At 55.2% G+C, this 17,878-nt stretch overlaps 1 protein-coding gene and 1 pseudogene across 3 annotated transcripts in view; both read right to left on the reverse strand.

Moving 5' to 3' along the window:
• Positions 1 to 581: 581 nt before the first annotated feature.
• The window catches only part of LRFN1 (leucine rich repeat and fibronectin type III domain containing 1), a 107,754-nt gene continuing 90,457 nt past the window's right edge, over positions 582 to 17,878 (reverse strand). Inside the window, exons 1-5 of one of the 3 annotated variants that reach the window (XM_070771017.1) lie at positions 12,555 to 12,665; positions 10,074 to 10,106; positions 7,899 to 7,953; positions 6,043 to 7,485; positions 582 to 2,339 (exon numbers count right to left, since the gene is read on the reverse strand). In XM_070771017.1, coding sequence (XP_070627118.1) covers positions 1,433 to 2,339; positions 6,043 to 7,448 — 2,313 coding nt within the window. In that variant the 5' untranslated portion in view covers positions 7,449 to 7,485; positions 7,899 to 7,953; positions 10,074 to 10,106; positions 12,555 to 12,665 and the 3' untranslated portion in view covers positions 582 to 1,432. Of the gene's footprint in view, positions 2,340 to 6,042; positions 7,486 to 7,898; positions 7,954 to 10,073; positions 10,107 to 10,533; positions 11,503 to 12,554; positions 12,666 to 17,878 lie in introns of those variants that run through there. The other 2 variants (XM_070771018.1, XM_070771016.1) reach the window with 2 other exon arrangements.
• LOC109571997 (large ribosomal subunit protein uL16-like) lies at positions 16,671 to 17,340 on the reverse strand (annotated as a pseudogene).

Genomic DNA, 17,878 nt, shown 5'->3' on the forward strand with positions numbered 1-17,878 from the left:
TCAAACTGCCAACTGTCCTATTTCTTCACCAGGGGAGTATTGGGCAAGTGACTTCACTTCTCCCTGGTGTAGATTCCTATCTGTAAAATGGGGCCAAGTGTATCGACCTCCAACAGCTGTCGGACCTCAGAGAGATGAGCTGTGCTTAGCACAATGCCTATGTGGCAAATGAACACTCCCTAGTTGCTGGGCACTAAAGACTCAGAAGGCTGCCTGCCGTTTTAAATCCCAATTTTGTTACCTTCTGGTTATGCGACCTGGAGCAAGTCGCTTTACTTCTGGACCCCAGTTTTCTCATCTATAAAATGGGGTCATGGTACTGATGTCCTAGAGTTGTGACGATTAAACGATTTAAGTGCTTGGCAATAGTAAGCACTCATTAAACCTTAGCTATTGTTTTTGTTTTTATATATTATTCCCCACCTCGAAGTCTCTCAAAGGGTAGGAAACTGCAGATCTCCCTGGTCGCAGTCAGCCGGCCTACCTTTAGTCTCACTTAATAGTCCTAGAGCTGTAATCTAGGCCACGCCCCCCCAACCTCCCAAGACACAGAAACACACACGGAGGTCAGCAGAGCGGCCTCAGACACAGAAAAAAAGTTTAATTCTCCTGCGGCGGAGGGTCCCGGCTCCGGTAGCGAGGGGGATTTGGTTTTGGATTTTGTTCCTGTGGGGATTCACTTGGGAGTAACAGGAAGGAGTCGGGGAGAGTCTGGTCCTTCCGGTGGGACCTGCCCGGGAGAATTGTGTACTGGGGGAGATATCTGGTGAGACAAGGAGGCTGGACGCCATACGGGAGGGCAGAGGGAGAACAGACGACGGGGCAGAGAAAAGAGAGACGAACAGGGAAGGACGTAAGACAGAGATGACAGAGGGCGGGACAGAGACAAACGAGGGGAACAGAGAAAAGGGGACCCCAAGCCAGCCCCGACGATGGGACCAGGGAATTGAATGGGGTTGCGGGGTGGGGGGGGCTTTGGAGGCCGCCGCGGGACAGAATAGGATCTAGTCCAGCCAGATACATGAAATGGGCCCCTCGCCCCTGCCCCGGGTCCCGGGCGGGGGGAGGGGGCTCGTGTCTCAGTGCTGCAGTGTCGGGGGGGCCCTGCCCCTCCCCGCGCTTCGCTGTGTAAGGCACCGGCTCCAGCGAGGTCCGCGAGCGCGCGGGGGGAGGGGCAGGAGGGGGGCTTGGAGTCCACGGGGGAGGGGAGCCCGGCGGCCCGCCCTCAAACCCCCCTGAGCGCGGGGGCGTGGCCTCGAGCCACAGCCCAGGCAGCCCGCCCCCGTCCCCTCCAGGGAGAAGGGTGCTTCTCCCCTCCAGTCCGACGACGTGTTGGCTCGGCGCTTTCACCCCCGAATCCTGCCCTAAACGTCAGGGCGGCTGGGCGTTTGTCCGCGGCACCCAGGCGTCTCGGCGCCCGCCCGCCCGCCGCTCACACGGTACTTTCCAGCATCCACTCGGTGCTGGTAAAGGCCAGGCGCGCCCTGGCGGAGCCCAGCCCCAGGTCTCCGTCCTCCCCGGCCGCGCCCCCTCCGGCCCCGTCCAGGTGCGGCGTGGACCGGTGGCGCTTTGTCCGCCGGGCGCGGCGCGGGTAACTGTGGCTCTGGAAGAGCGCCCCGTAGTCCCCGTCGAACGAATAACGCTGCTGAGGCCTCGGCCGGGCCGGGGCTCCCCCAGGAACCAGAGCTAAAGTAGGGGGCGGTGAAGCCGACGGTCCCAGAGCCCCGGAACGGCTCCTCCGAGGGCCCACCGCGGCCCGGGACTCCTCCCCGGAGGTTTCCTCGGATGGCAGTAGGCACAGCGAGGTGGCCGAGCCGCCCAGGGAACGTCCAAGGACCGCCTCCGTTTCCGCGGAAGCCACGTCGGCCGCCGCAGCCTTCGTCTCGACAGCCGCCGCCGCAGCCGCGGGAGCCGCCACCTCTCGCAGCGCCTCGTAGCGGTCGGGCGCCGGCGGGGGTGGGGCCTGCGTTGCGCCTGCGCCGTTGGTTTGCGAGCACACGTGGCTGACCCGCGGAGGCGACCTGGAGGTGCCCTTGACTCGGCGGCCATCCCCATCGCCGTAGACCTTGTAGCGGATCATGAGCAGAACGATGAAAACGAGGACGGAGGCGACAATGACACCCCCGATGGCGATGATCATGGTGCCGCCCAAGAAATGGGCCCTCAGCGGGCGGCAGGGTGCGGGATCCCCAGCGGTGGTAAACTGCACACAGCCCACCACTCGGGTGGCCGGCAGCGCCGTGGCCCCATCGTCGTAGACGGCCAGCACGCACAGGTCGTAGGCGCGGCCTGCTGCCAGATCATTCACCAGGAAGGTCTGGCTGGTGGATGGGATCATCCTGCAGGAGGGGGCGGGATCAGCGCGGGGTTAGCTCCACTCTGAACCAGGCTGCTTCACTTGCATGTCCCCACCACCCGTGCAGACCTATCCATGCCTCCCTACCAGTGTCTCACCCTCTCTGGGACAACAGCAGCCACTCAAGCAACAAATTCCCACCCTCTCAGGACCTTGGGTATAGGCCACGCCCCTTATCTGCATGCCCCACCGTCAGACCCACTCCCCACCCGTGTTTCACGGCAAATTTCAGCCATTCGTCTCCCCTCATCTATACATCCTGGCCCCCAGGGAGGAATGCTACAGCTTTTATGCCCTGCTCTCAAGGGGCTTGCTCCCTAGCAGTGTCTCATTCCTACTGGGACAAATGCCACTCAAGCGCTCACATATTCCCACCCTTTAAGGGGATGGATGCTACAGGCCATGCCCCGTTACCTGCAAACCTCACTCTCGCTGGGGTGGACTAGCAGGTTACCTCATACTCCCAGGCTTACTCCTACTGGGACAATGGATGCTCTTCTAGTTCCTCTCTTCCACATGTTCCTACCCCTCGAAGGAAACCATGATACAGACCACACCCCCTCATCTGCATATCCTACCCTTGAGTATACCTACACCTCTCCTAGCAACATCTATCTTATCCCCTCCACTACATATTCCCGCCCACCAAGGGGCCAGGGCTAAAGGCCACTTCCCTTCTGATTGACAAGTGCCTTCCAAGCCACACCCCACAATGGCTCAGGGGAGATGGTTCACCTACCCGGCCTAGGACCATGTCCACTCTTTGCATGTCATGCACTGTACCCAGATATCAGAGGCAACCACTTTATGTGCACACCCTGCCCTATACTACCTGAAGTCACTACACCATGCCCCCAGGTAAGTTTCATCCATAATTGGGGTAAATGTAGCCAAGAAAACATGCCCCTTTCTTGCCATGGACCCCTGCTCTCAAACAAGTGGCAGTGTAGAGAAATGGTTAAGCTGACAAAGTCTGAGAGCCACGATCCCAAGAGTTTGAGTTTCTCTTCTGCTGCTTGCTAGCTCTGTGACCTCAGGCAAGTTTCTTAACCTCTCTGTGTCTCATTTCCCCCACTGAGGTTATTAAGAATTCCTACCCCATAGAGATGGTGTGAAGTGTGATGAGTTAACATCCCCAAAGCCTGGCACTTAATAATTTCATTAACAATTGGCATCCCACACGATGCTGGCTTTGCTGTGGCTCACACTCTCCTACCAGTTGCTTTCCTCCCCATCTATAAGAATCATTCCCCCTGGGTCTTGCCACTCTTCTGTTGGGCACATCCCTTCCATGTTCAATGTTGGCTAAGCTGGGACTGCCACACCCACACAGATTTGCATGCACTCAATCTCACAGGCTCTCCTCTCCCACAAAGCTCTTAGTGGGTCATCAGAGACATGAACCGCCTCTTCATCTGCGTGGGGGCCATGCTGCGGGAGCACCACCTCCTCTAAAGGCCATGCCCCCACCTCCTCAGGCCTCTTACCTCTCAGAAGCATCACCTTCCCTCCAGCCACACCACCTTCTGGTCCTGAAACCCACCTCAGTTCCTCCACCTCCAGAAGTTTCCGCCATCACCAAGAGCCATCCTCCCCCCAAAAGACTACACGTCAGGGGCCCACCACCTCTCCGACTCTCTCCTTGCCTGCCGTTTCCCAGACCACTGCCCCACCACCAACTCCATCCAACCTTGGGCCCCTGGCTGTAAGTCTTCCTCTTCCTCTCATCTTCCCTCTCAAAGAGTCTTGGGCTCCTTTTGCTCCTTCCCCTAAAATAACCAGTTGCTAGGGACTCCCCCCTTTTCAAGGACAGAGGCTGGCTCCTTAAGAAAGCTTGAGGCCATGTGTCTCTAATTGGCTGTAAGGCTCAAGCAAGCTGCAGAGCAGGCTTCTGGTTGGTTGTCACCTCCTCCCATGGCAGCAGTGAGGGAGTTAACCCCTGCAGTGCTGTAGCACTGGTGCTTGCAATGAGGGACAGAGGACTGGGACTATGTAGCCCTGAGGGGAAGGGAAGAGTCCTAGGGTCTGTTGCCCCATTGGAGACAGAGGGCCATCAACATCTGCAGAAATGCTGGGTCTGGGGGCCCATGAACCTCCCTCTATCCCACCATGTAGTGACCATGGGTTAGAGAGAGGAGGAAAAAAGAGAGATGGAGAATCACAGAAACCAGGAGCTGTTTACACAAATCTATTATCCCTCTCCCCTAATCTCTGCCTGGCAAACAGCAGTCACCTGATAAACAAGTGTTCGATGTAAAAAGGGCAGAATTGGGAGTTAGAACAGTAAGAGCTGGAATCTTGGTTCTATCTCTTTCTGTGTGACCTTGAACAAGTGACTTCTCCCCCTGAGCCTCAGTTTTCCTGTCTATAAAATGGGAGGGGGAATCATAGCTGTCTCACAGTGAAGTTGGGAAGGTCAAATGGAGTAGTATCCTTTGGCAGTACCTTATAAAAGTTTTTGTTTGGTCCATTTGTTTGCCCTAACGTTTTTAAGACTGGGCCAGTGTCTTATCCATCTCAGTAGGCCCAGGGCCCAGCATGGAACTGGCACACAGTAGGCATTTATTCAGTGTTTGGTGACCAAATTCAAAACGAAAAGAAAATGAGCATGACAAAGACAAGAGAAAGGGAAGGCATCACCTCATTCAACCAATGACAGAAAAGTGCCTACTGTGTGCCAGGACCATGGCCAAGAGAACACTGGGTGAGGTGAAGATGGAAGCCAAGAGGCAGGCTTCTTGGTGTGGGTCTAAGCACCCACAGGATCAGGAGCTGCCCACAGGTGGGGAAATGGTTCCACCCCCTCTGGAGCATCCAAGGTATGTCATACAAAGGATGAAACATTCAGCAAGCACTCTGCAATGTGCCTAAGGGAGGCAGAGCCAGGACAAAGCAGAGATGTGCATAGAGCCCACAGCCACCGAGCAAACGCCCACTGTGTGCCAGGCCGATTGCTGTGAGCCACACTACCGAGATGGAGAGACAAGGCAAAGCCAAGACTGAAATTCATCATATACTCTCTGCCTCCTTCCTCTGGGCTGTGAGCTCCCTAGGGCAGGGCTTGGCTCTTGGTCTCCTTGTATCTCTCCTGCCCAGCTGAGGGTCTGGCACATAGTAGGGGCTTAGTTCCTCATGAGAGCAGGAGGGAGACAAGGTACAGACAGACAGAAGTGAGAGCAAGAGAAAATCAGAGATGATGGGGGAAAAGTACCTCTTTAACGTTGGTCTACACCACAGGGATCTGTCCACGCCAGGGCAACTTACAGACTTTTCTGTTTCTATATTGTACCCAATGTATTGATACAGTAGCCTTGTATGTGATTTCTAAATATAAATGCAACTGTAACTATATATGTGTGAGTATATTTCCTGCTCTAAGAATGTCTAACTGACAAGGTAGATGATCAAACACCTTTGGTGAGCAGTGATGTAGACCCTGGGCCCCATGAGAGCAGGGACCATGCTGGGTGCATTCATGGTGATAAATGGCTCATGTGGGTGCTCCAGGAGGATTTGCAAGATGTGTGAAAAACAAAGAAAACAAAGAGAAAGAGAAGGAAATAGGGCAAATGGGAGCCAGAGACCACTCTACAAGCCCATCTAGAACCCCAGCTGAGCAAGAAGGCCTAGGGAGGCGGAGGGAGGGCCCCTGAGGCAGGAGGAGGTCCAGGGACTCTAACACCCACCTGTAGACAAGGGAGTCATCTGCGGAGCTGTTGTACTGCACCTGGTACATGCGGATGCCAGGCACGGGCCTCTGGGCCGGCCAGCGGATGAGCACAGAGCTGGAAGTGAGCTCTGCCGCCACAAGCCGGCGCTCAGCCACCGACTCATTGGCTCCAGGTCGGCCAGGCGTGGCGATGTCCGAGGAGCCAGGCTCCGTGAGAGGTGGCGGGGCAGCAGGTGGGGGCGCCATCAAAGGCAGAGGCACCACGCACACCTCCACGGGTGCGGTGGCTTCCCCGGCGGCGTTAGAGGCGATGCAAGTGAAGGTGCCGCTGTCCCGCAAGGTGGTGATGGTTACATCCAGGGTCCCATCCCCCCGGACCCGGGTCCGGCTCGAGTTCCCCAGCAGGCGCCCGTCGGGTGCCACCCAGTGCACCACGGGCTCAGGGTCCCCCACGGCGCGGCACCGCAGGCTGACCGCCTGGCCCTCCACCACCAGGGCCCGGCCGCCCGCCTGCCGCGTGATCAGCGGAGGCTCACACAGAAACTCCTCCTCGGGGATAGACCAGAAGTAGCGGTCGGTGAGGTGCTCCGGCGTGGCACACGTCTCCAGGTCGTCCTCCCTGGTCAGCCGCCGCAGCCACAGCAGCTCACAGTTGCAGTGCAGGGGGTTGCCGCCGAAGCTGACCGTGAGCGGCGTGGGCGGCTTGGGTCCCGGACCTTGGGACCTCAGGAAGAGCCCATCAGGGGGCAGTTTATGCAGGCGGTTGGAGGTCATGTCCAGGCGAACCAGTTTGTGAAGCTGCACAAAGGTCCCTTCGGCGATGTGATCGATGAGGTTGTGGTCCAGCGTGAGAGTGTTCAGGTTCACCATCTGGCCCACGGCCTCCCAGGGCAGGGCCTCCAGGTTGTTGTAGGACAGATCCAGGTCCTCCACGGTGGACAGGAAGGCGTCGAAAGCAGCCGACTCCACCCGACGGATCTGGTTGTTGCCCAGGATCAGGTGGCGGAGGTTGCCCAAACCCCGGAGCTGGTCGCCTCGGACCTCCGCCAGCCGGTTGCTATCGAGGTGCAGGGCGCGGAGGGCACGCAGGTCCGCAAAGGCGCCGGCCGCCACCTGGCCAATGGTGTTCCGGGAGAGGGTGAGGTGTACCAGGCTGGTCATGTTGGCGAAGTCTCGGCGGCGGATGGCCGCGATAAAGTTGTCGGTGAGCCGCAGCTCCACCACGCGCCGGTCGATAGCCGGCGGCACGAAGAGCAAGCCGGTCTTGGCGCACAGCATGGTCAGCGTGGGCGCCACGTTCTGGCAGATGCAGCGGCCAGGACAGGGCTGGCCCCGTGATGCCCCTGCCCAGAGGAGCAGCAGAAAGGGCAGGGCAGTAGGCGGCAGCGAGAGGAGCGCTGAGGAGAAGGGGCCCGGAGCCATGGTGCAGGGGGGAGGCAGGAGGAGCGGGAGGTGAGATCTGCAAGGAAGGAGAAGGGTCAGCCAGGCGTAGGGCTTGACCACCTGCCTGGCCACCCTGGGATGTCCCGCTCGGAGCCTGACCCACATCCGTCCCTTCCTGACAATGGGGTCCTCTTGGACAGTAACAGGACTGACCATCAACTGGCATGCACTCATGAACAGATCACATCACTTCCATGGTGCTTGGTAAATTACCACTGCCCCACCTCTGAGTGTCTAACCCCCACTTCTGCCCCTCTTCCAGGAGCTCCCAGACCTCTCATGACCTCTCAACCAGAGGGATGACATCTGGCCTGGCCTGCACCTTCTAGTACCCACTAAATATTTTGAAAAATCACTGCTGACTAGGGTTTAAAGTCATGAATTTCAAAGCCATACTCCCTGGGTTCAAATCCCAGCTCTGACACTTACTAGCTGTGTGATCTCGGACAAGTGTCTGAACCTCTCTGAATCTCGGTTTCTTCATCTGTAAAATGGAGACAAAAACAGGCCTTACCTCTGTGAGGATGAACTGGATTAATGAGCATGGTATACTCAGAACAGTGGCTGGCACATAAAATGTGTTCAATACATGTTAGTGTATAACTATGATTATCATCATCATTGAGTGTCTTGTAGGTGCCATGCATATAAATGTGGGCTATTATTAAGAGCAAGGGCTTTGAAATCAAATAGACTCGGGTTCAAGTCCTGGCTCCCCCGACTTACTAACTCTGTGACCCCAAACCAATGATTTTCCCGAACTAGGCCATAATTTCCTGATTTGTAAAGTGGTCTGATAATTGTACTATCGCCATTGGATTGTTGCAAGAGTTCATAGAGCTCATTCATAGGGGTCACGGAGCATAGGGCCAGGCACACAGTACATATTCAATAAGTATTAAGGGTAACACCCCCCCCCACACCTTTGGCAGTGGGGATGGGGGATTGTACTGAAGGTGGGAGGGGCTGAGAAAACAGCAGTCTCCCTGCTCAGTCTTGGGAAGTCCTTCTCTGAGCCCAGTTTCCTTCTGGCCTCTGCTGAGGGCCCAAGCAGGGGGCAGACTTTCATGCTCACATTAATAGGCACAACACAAGGTCCTATACATGCCTACACACACACACACACACACACACACACACATACAGTCAGGCTGTGCCTCTGCTCCAGGCAAAACCTTCCGGCTGGGATTCCCCCTGCGGCAGCTGCAGCCCACGACATGCCAGCTCCCATCACAACACGGGGTGGGTGGGGGGTGAAGAGGAAAGGATGGGAAGGGGGTGTCCCTGACACTGTTTTCACCCCACCCCATGCCCCAGTCCCTGCTGGCCCACCTCCCAGGAATCTGCAGTTTGGGGGCTGTGGCCTCATGTGGCCCTGATCCTTCAGCCCACGGGCAAAGGGGGACTGTGGACACAGAGACAGATTCGGAGAGCAACAGAGAAAGAGAGAGACAAAGAGACAACAAGAGAAAGAATCTGAAAGACAGGTGAAGAGACAGGGAGCAAGTCGGAGGCAAAGAGAGAAAAATTGAGTGGAGGAGACCCACACAGAAAAGAGAGACTGAGACACTGAGATGGAGAGAGGGAGAGACAAGAAGAGGAAACAAGAGTGTTACACAGACGAAGACCAGAAGAAAGAGACTGAAGAAGACAGTGACGGGGCTGCAAAAAGAAAAAGAGGCAAAGTCAGAGCATCGCTTCATCTCTGAGCGACGCCCCCCTCCCCCCGCCCCACTAATTGTTGTGCACTCCCTCTGGACACGGCTCTACCTCCAACAGAAAATCCTGGCCTGGGAGGTGGTGCTCCTGAAGTAGGAGACGCAGCTCTGCACCTGCATGGCTGTAAGCTCTCTGGGGCTCAGAACCACTATCTATGAAACCAGAAGGCCCACAGCCAGGGTGGGACTCAAGTTGAAACAATGTAATACTAATAATGAAAACAGCTAACATTTATAGAGAGGCAGCATGGCATTGAGGGACAGAATCTGGCCCACAACTGCCCAGGTTCACACCCAAATTCCTGCCATGTGACTTCCTTTCTTTGGGCCTCAGTGTGTTCATCTGTCAAATGGGGATGATAGCATAAGATTATTGTGAGGATTAAATGAGATAATCTGCCGCAACATGCTTAGAGTAGTTGCTGATGGAGTAAACACTATATAAATGTTAGCTGCTGTTAGCGTTAAGTGATCATTTGCTCTGGCTCTCTCTCAGCCACCAGTAGGTCTGATTATCAGGAGATGTCCCCACATACGTGCACATACACACACAAAATGGTAAACCATACCCACGCCACCATCCAAATGCAGGGTCATTTCATGTCAGGAAACTCTTGCCTCCTTTTCTGACCACTTTACTCAGCCTAAAAGGGGCTACCTCCAGGCCTGAGAGCCCACCTACCACACCATCGTTCTATGAAGCTCTTACCCAAACAAGACATTCCTGATCTTGTCACCAACCCCAGTCTGCAGGGCACCTGGCCCTCAGGACACTACCATACTTGCCACTAAAATTCATACAAGGCATCACTCCAAGCCTCTGGCTCTCTCAGAGTAAACCCAATCACTTCACATCTCTATCCCCAGCCGGAGGGACCCCACTCACCTCTCTTCAGGCAGTCAGGGCCTGGGCCAGTACCTGCAAAGGAACAAAAGCACACGGTTAGTATTCTTCTGGCTCCTCTCCCGAGACCCTCCTCAGAGACCACCTCAGCCCAGGAAGCCCCTGCCGTGATCACTCTCTCAGCCCTCCTGCTGTAGGTTCTACAGGGGCTCAGGTGGACCCAGGAAGTCACCTCTGGAAATCAAGGAGTCTGAGCCCCAGACTGTTCACCCTCCAAATCCCAAGAGTCTAGGACTTTAGTCCTTTGTCCTCTGGGGGCTCAAGAGACTGAGATCCCCACACTCCCCCTCCCTTAGACCCAACAGTCCAGGTCTCAGTTTCCTCCTTTCCCAAGATCCAGGAGTCTGGTCCCTCAGCTCTCTTGTCTCCTTCAAACCCAGGATGCTAGGCTCCCAGCCTCCTCCTTCCAGAATCCACATCCCAGTCCCCCAACTTCAAAGACCTGGACAGTAGCAGGAGCTGGGGGAGGATCAGAAGTTCCCATCTTCGCCATCAGACCATGGTCACCCCAGCACATGTGGACATGCCAAAACCCACATGGGCCCACAACCCATGACTCTGTATCTGAATTCCCATGGACAGAGTAGCATGATCTATGTGCCCCCGCCCTCTGGAGGCTCTTGGTCCAGGATGTGGACACGCTTGTGTCCATGGATCCCAGCATACCACAGGTCTTGCCACACGGGCCCCCATCTCACTGGGCTCATAAGTGGGGTCAACCTATGTCAAGGACACAGGCACATGTACACATATCATCCTGCATGTACGTATTTGAACATACACAACCCCACTCTTCAGATACCAACACAAATGCGCAAATGGACTCAGAGTACAGACACAGATCCTCGAGGTGGACGCACCTGCACACAACCACACGTACAACATTGCCTTTTCCCTTGCACACTCACACACAGAGGCACACACACAACTGTGAAACCCATGTGTCCCCTGGTGCATGCATCTATAACAAAGCTACCCTTGCACACTCACCAACACACATGTAACAGATGCTCACTCACACAAAGATACACAGGTGCACACTCTTAAATACCCAACACACTCATGCAACTTCATGTACCCCCAGTATGCACGGTCACAAAGCTGGTACATTCCCACGCCAACAGATGCACAAATGCACACACTAGCCTGTACACACCTCACACACATGCACAGAACCATAACGGGAACAGACACTGACAAGGCTGATACACACTCAAACAAGCACATAGGTACAAAAAGATCCACCTTTGCACAGACACTCAGAGATGTTCACTCATAACAGGCACATGCTCACATAACTGCCCTATGAGGGATTTACACACTTAACAAATACACACAAAATATTGAACCCCACTGGCAGAGTCAACAGATAGGCAGAGAATCGCACTCACACACAGTCTGGACACACATCCCTCCCACCCCTGAGGCACCCCCGCCCCACCTACTTCCTAGGCCAGGGAAATCCTAACACCCCTCCCTCCCAGCGCACCCCCTTCCCCAGCCAGGTCAGAGTTCAGAGGGTTGGGGGCCTGAGCTGAAGAGCACCTGGTCAGAGGCAATCCTCCCAGCAAAGGTCCCCCAGCCTGGCCATCTGGATGTGGGCACCTCCGGCCTCATCTGCAGAGATCTGGCCGGCAGGGGACTGGGGTGGGATGGGTGGGAGAGGGCCGGGTCTGCGTCCCTCCCTCGGGCCCATCTGTCCACCCCTCGGCCTCTCATCCCTCCATCTGTCCACCTACCGGCTGCCCATCCCCCCCACCCAGCCACCAGGAAGGGGAAGACATGGCCGTCTCCCCCAAGGACCGCCGAGGACCACCCCCCCACAGTTGACATGGACCGAGGGAGCGGCAAACTCCCCTCCCCCAAACCCACACAGAAGCCCCACAAGGCGCTGAGCCCCAGGCCCCCCCCTCCTCCCGCCGGGAACCTGACATGGACGCACAGATACACACCCTTGGAGACATACAACCCGCAGACACACACACATACACACACACAAATGGACACCCGAGCGGGCACACCCGGCTACACAGACCCTGGGATGGACATCCAATCCGGACACAAACACCCAACGCAGCTAACCGCGCGAACACACTCACGCGGGGCGGGGGGAGGGGGGAGAACCCACACCTGGGCACACAACCCACGCACACACACCTGCACACAGCCCCTCCGTTGGGCGCGCGACAGCCCCCCAGACACACAGCCGAAGGGGCAGCCACCCGGGGGGACACACACGCACGGCCGGACACAGCACCTCGGCTCGACACCCGGCACACACCCGGATGGCCACACAAGCAGGGCGCCGCACACGCCGGCGCCGGGCACACACAGGGCCGCGCGAGCGCACGCCGGGCCCGCCGCAGCGCCGCGGACACACACTCACACGCTCGCACGCTCACACCCGCGCTCACACCGGCGCCCCCGCCCGCCGCCTCCCCGGCCGCTGCGGGCCGCGCTCACCCAGCCCGGGGGGGCCCCGGGCCCGGCCCCGCCGCCGCCGCCTCGCGCCGCGCCATGGTGGGGGGAGGGCCGGGGGAGGGGGCGCGGTGCCGCGGGGCCGCCTCCCTCCCGCCTCCCGCCCTCCCTCCCGAGCCGCCGCGAGCTCCGCCCTCCGCGCCGCCCGCCGCCCGAGCCCCGCCGCCGCCGCCGCCGCAAGGGGGGAGGGGGCGCAGACCCGAGGGGCCGGGCGCGGCGGCCGCAAGCCCCCGCCCCCCGCCCCGGGGTCCGCCGCAGACCCCTCTCCACTGCGGAGCCGCCGGCCCGCCCCCAACCCCTCCCCAGCCCCACCTCCAGCCCTGCCGGCTTCCCCAGAGACCACCAGACCACGCCCCGACTGGCATGGGGACACTTGCAGCCCCAGTGAAGACCTCGGATCTTGTCCCGATACCCAGGGGGACTCCAGATCACGTCTTACCGCATTTGAGAACCAAGACCATGTTTCTCAGCCACCCAGGACCACAAACCACGTCCTGCTCTCCTTGGCGACCTCAGACTGGGCCCCACACCCATCAGGGACCCTAGACCAGACCTCCCAATCTAGCGGGGCCCAGGACCGTATCTCAGCATCCAAGAGGGTCCACAGCACCCCTACCAGGGACCCTAAAAAGGTGGACCCCCAGACCACACCTCATCCCTCAGGGACCCCAGATCACCCCAACATCCACAGTGGATCCAGACCATATGTCAACATCTGGGGAGACCCCAGATCATGCCTCATTCCCTTGGGGGAGCCAAACCATGTTCTATAGCCACTCAGGACCACAGACCATATCCCACTCCTTCCTGAGGACCCTCTATGCCCCTCTACCCTCTTGACCTCAAACAATTCTCTGCCCCCTAGTAGAGCCTCTAGACCATGTCTAACTTCTAGGGGTGCCAAATATAACTCTTTTCCTCATGGGAGACTCTAGACTTTTCCAATTACCCCCATTAGATCCCAGAACGTCCTCCCCTCCAAGGCAGTCCTTGATTTCCAGAATGCCCAATTTGCCCCAAATTCTTGATCATCTTCCCCACCCATGCTGCCCTCCTGAGGACCCTGCCTCACCCCTGTTCTTATTCTCTCTCTTGAACCCTCCAGGCCCTTCCTCCACCCTGTGACTTCCGAGGAACTGAGAATTCCTGTTCCTTTCTTGTTCAGATCCCTTTGCCCAACTCCTATGGAACAGCTAACCCCCCAGAAGGGGACTACAGGGGATGAGATGGTTGGATGGCATCACCGACTCAATGGACATGAGTTTCAGCAAGCTCCGGGAGTTGGTGATGGACAGGGAAGCCTGGCAAGCTGCAGTCCGTGGGGTTGCAGAGAGTCGGACATGACTGAGCGACTGAACTGAGCCCCTCTCCCACTGGGTATCTCAGACCACTCTCCATCTCTTTTTGAGATATTCTGGCCTCTAAACCCAGCAAGCTCTCCCCTCAAAATCAGTCTTATTTCATGAGACTTCCCTGGTGGTCCAGTGGCTAAAACTCTAGGCTTCCAATGTAGGGGGCCAAGTTCGACCCCGGGTCAGGGAACTAGATCCCACATGCTGTAACATATGCGTGTAAGGATCCCACACGCCACAACTAAGACCCAGTGCACCCGAATAAAAATAAAGGGGAAAATCTTAACTTAAAAAAAAAAAATCTGTCTTATTGCAATCCCTTAGGTCCCTGGTGGCCCAAATCCCTCCCATTTTGGATCCCATTTGGATTCCAAGGTCTTCCCCTAAACCCCTTCTCTAAATTCTTCCTACTCATATCATCACATGGAGCCTGCCCCACACCCCCCAGATCCAGCGCATCTCTGCAGAGCTTCCCTCTGGGGAACCTCACTTTAGTGAACCACTCACAACCCTTAGATCGCCCTGAGGACACTCAAAGCCCCACTCCCCACTCCCGAGTCTCTAGATTTCACCCTCCCCACCACCATCACTGGCTTCCCTTGTGGCTCAGTGGTAAAGAATCCACCTGCCAGTGCAGGAGACTTGAGTTCCATCCCTGATCCAGGAAGATCCCCTGGAAAAGGAAATGGCAATCCACTCCAGTATTGTTGCCTGGAAAATCCCATGAACAGGGGAGCCTGGCGGGCTACAGTCCATACAGTCCATAGCATCGCAAGAAGTCAGACTTAGTGACTAAACAACACCACCACCACCATCACCACCACCACCCAGCCACCATTCCCACCTCTCACCCTGATACTGGGTGCTCGCTGCCAGGACATGGAGGACTAGGGCTGGAAGGACAGATGTGGGAGAACAATAACAATAATAGCAAAATTGGACACATGTCCAACCCTACTGTGTACCAGGATTGGATCTAGGGGCTTCACATATATAACTCCACTCACTTCTGGTTTTTGTTAAGTTGCACACTTTATTTTTTAAATAATTAATTTTTGGTTGCATTGGCTCTCCTTTGTTGTGCATGGACTTTCTTTAGATGCAGCGAGCAGTAGCTACTCTCTAGGTGTGGTGCACAGGCTTCTCAATGATGTGGCTTCTCTTGTTGCAAAGCACAGACTCAAAACACGCTGAGGGCTTCCATAGTTGTGGTGCACAGTCTTAGTCACCCTGAGCCATGTGGGATCTTCCCCGACCAGGGATCAAACCCATGTCCGTCGCCCCACCCCTCACATTAGCAGGCAGACTCCCAACTCCATTCACTCTTCACAGAAGCCAAATGAGGAGGTCAAATGACTATGCCCATTTTACAAATGAGGAAAATTGAGCTACAGAGAGGTTAGGTCACTTGCCTAAGATCACACAGATAGAAAGTGGCAGAACAAGGTGGAGGCAAAGAGGAAAGAGGATAGGGCAGGTCTGGGATGGATGGGTGTGGAAAAGGGGGGTGGGGTGAGAAGATAATAAAAACAGAGACAGGGACGTACCTGGTGGTCCAGTGGTTAAGAATCTGCCTTGCAATGCAGGGCACACTGGTTCAATCCCTGGTCTGGGAAGATCCCACATGCCACAGTGCAACTAAGCCCAAGCACCACAACTACTGAACCAGCACTCTAGAGCCGAGAGCCACGAACCGAAACTACTGAACCCCTAGAGCCTGTGCTCCACAACGAGAAGCCACCACAATGACAAGCCCACTCTCAGGAACTGAAGAAAGCCCTTGCACAGCAACCAAGACCCAGCACAGCCGAAAAAGAAGATGCCACATGCCTTGAAGCAACTAAACCCCTGCGCCACAACTAGAAAACCCATGTGCTGCACAAAAGATCCCGCATGGTGCAACTAAGAACTGTTGTTGTTCAGTTGCTAAGTTGTGTCTGACTCTTTGCGACCCATGAACTGCAGCACGCCAGGCTTCCCTGTCCTTCATTATCTCCCTGAGTTTGCTCAAACTCATGTTCATTGAGTCAGTGATGCCATCCAATCATCTCATTCTCTGTCGCCCCCTTCTTGTCCTGCCCTCAATTTTCCCCAGCATCAGGGTCTTTTCCAATGAGTCAGCTCTTCGCATCAGGTGGCCAAAGTATTGGAGCTTTAGCTTCAGAATCAGTACTTCCAATGAATATTCAGGGTTGATTTCCTTTAGGATGGACTTGTTTGAGGAGTTGCTGTCCAAGGAACTCTCAAGAGTCTTCTCCAGCACCACCGTTCAAAAGTAGCAATTCTTTGGCACTCAGCCTTCATGGTCCAACTCCCACATCCGTATGTGACTACTGGAAAAACTGTAACTTTAACAATACAGACCTTTGTCGGCAAAATAATGTCTCTGCTTTTTAATAGGCTGTCTAGGTTTGCCATAGCTTTTCTTCCAAGGAGCAAATGAATATGATAATAATAATAGAGACAGAGATAGAGAAATAAAAAGCCTGAGCCCAGGCAGAGATAGCCTCACTCACAGAGCGTGTCTGGCCCTGTGATCTCTGGCTCCTGCCCACCTTTTGACCTCATCCTTGACCACTGTTGTCTTCCAGCCTCAGTAATGAATTTTCTCTTCCTCCAACACATCATGTCATTCTAACCCCTGGGCCTTTGCACTCTTTTCCCCTTCCATGGCTGATTTCTTCTTTTCATTCTTTTTTTTTTTTTTTTTACAGGAAATAGCATTTATTGGTGAGCATGATTAAGGAGGGGACAGTGCTGATCCTCACAAGTGTGGGGCCCGCCATTTGTCCAGGGGACTGCGATTTGTATCTGACCCTACAGCCGTCCGGGATGAGTTGCTTTTCTGCCGCCATGTTTTCAAATTCATCCACGTTGAACTTGGTAAATCCCCACTTCTTGGAGATGTGGATCTTCTGGCGGCCAGGGAACTTGAACTTGGCCCGGCGGAGGGCTTCAATCACATGCTCCTTGTTCTGCAGCTTGGTGCGGATGGACATTATGACCTGGCCAATGTGGACCCTGGCCACTGTGCCCTGGGGCTTTCCAAAGGCACCGTGCATACCTGTCTGGAGTCTATCAGCTCCAGCGCAAGACAACATCTTGTTGATGCGGATGACATGGAAGGGGTGGAGCCGTACTCGGATGTGAAAACCATTTTTGCCACTGCTTTTCACCATGTATTTGTTGGCACAAATACAGGCAGCCTCCAGGGCTTCAGAGGAGAGCTGTTCATACTCATCTGACACTATGTGGCCACAGAGTGGGAGCTCATCCACTTTGGCTTTCTTATGCCCCAAGTTGAAGATGCGGATCTTAGCATCAGGGACACCTCAGCAGAAACGGGACTTTGGGTACCGCTTGTTCTTACAATACCGGTAACACTGGGCTGGGTGGTGGCACATGGCAACACCAGGATCTTCAGTGGCATGCCGAAGGGAAAGAGAGCTTCATTCAATTCTTAATTTAAATGTAATCTCTTAAGAGAGCCCTTCCTTTACCATGACCAATTTATATCCTCACTGCCACCAGTTGTCCTGATGTCTTCAGATTACTTTGAAATACTTTCAAAGTAAAAATGGATTAATGAATGGGGGACTTCCCTAGTGGCTAAGACTCTGTGCTCCCAGTGCAGGGAGCCTGGGTTCAATCCCTGGTCAGGGAACTAGATCCCACATCCCGCTGCTAAGACCACGTGCAGCCAAAAAAATAAATAATTTTTAAATGAATTAATGGATGGATAGATGGATGGCTATGTGATAAAGCAAGTACAGTCAAAATGTTAATCTAGAATCTAGTTGGTAGGTATATGGGTGTTCACTATAAAACTATTTTAGCTTTGCTATATGTTTGAAACTTTTCACAATAAATGTTGGCAGGAAGAAACTGGAGGACTCTTCTAGAGACTAAAGAAGCAACAACAACAAAAAACCCAAACAGGTCCCACCCTGTTTGGGA

Source organism: Bos indicus, chromosome 18, assembly GCF_029378745.1.
Source record: "Bos indicus isolate NIAB-ARS_2022 breed Sahiwal x Tharparkar chromosome 18, NIAB-ARS_B.indTharparkar_mat_pri_1.0, whole genome shotgun sequence".
Classification (NCBI taxonomy): Eukaryota; Metazoa; Chordata; class Mammalia; order Artiodactyla; family Bovidae; genus Bos; species Bos indicus.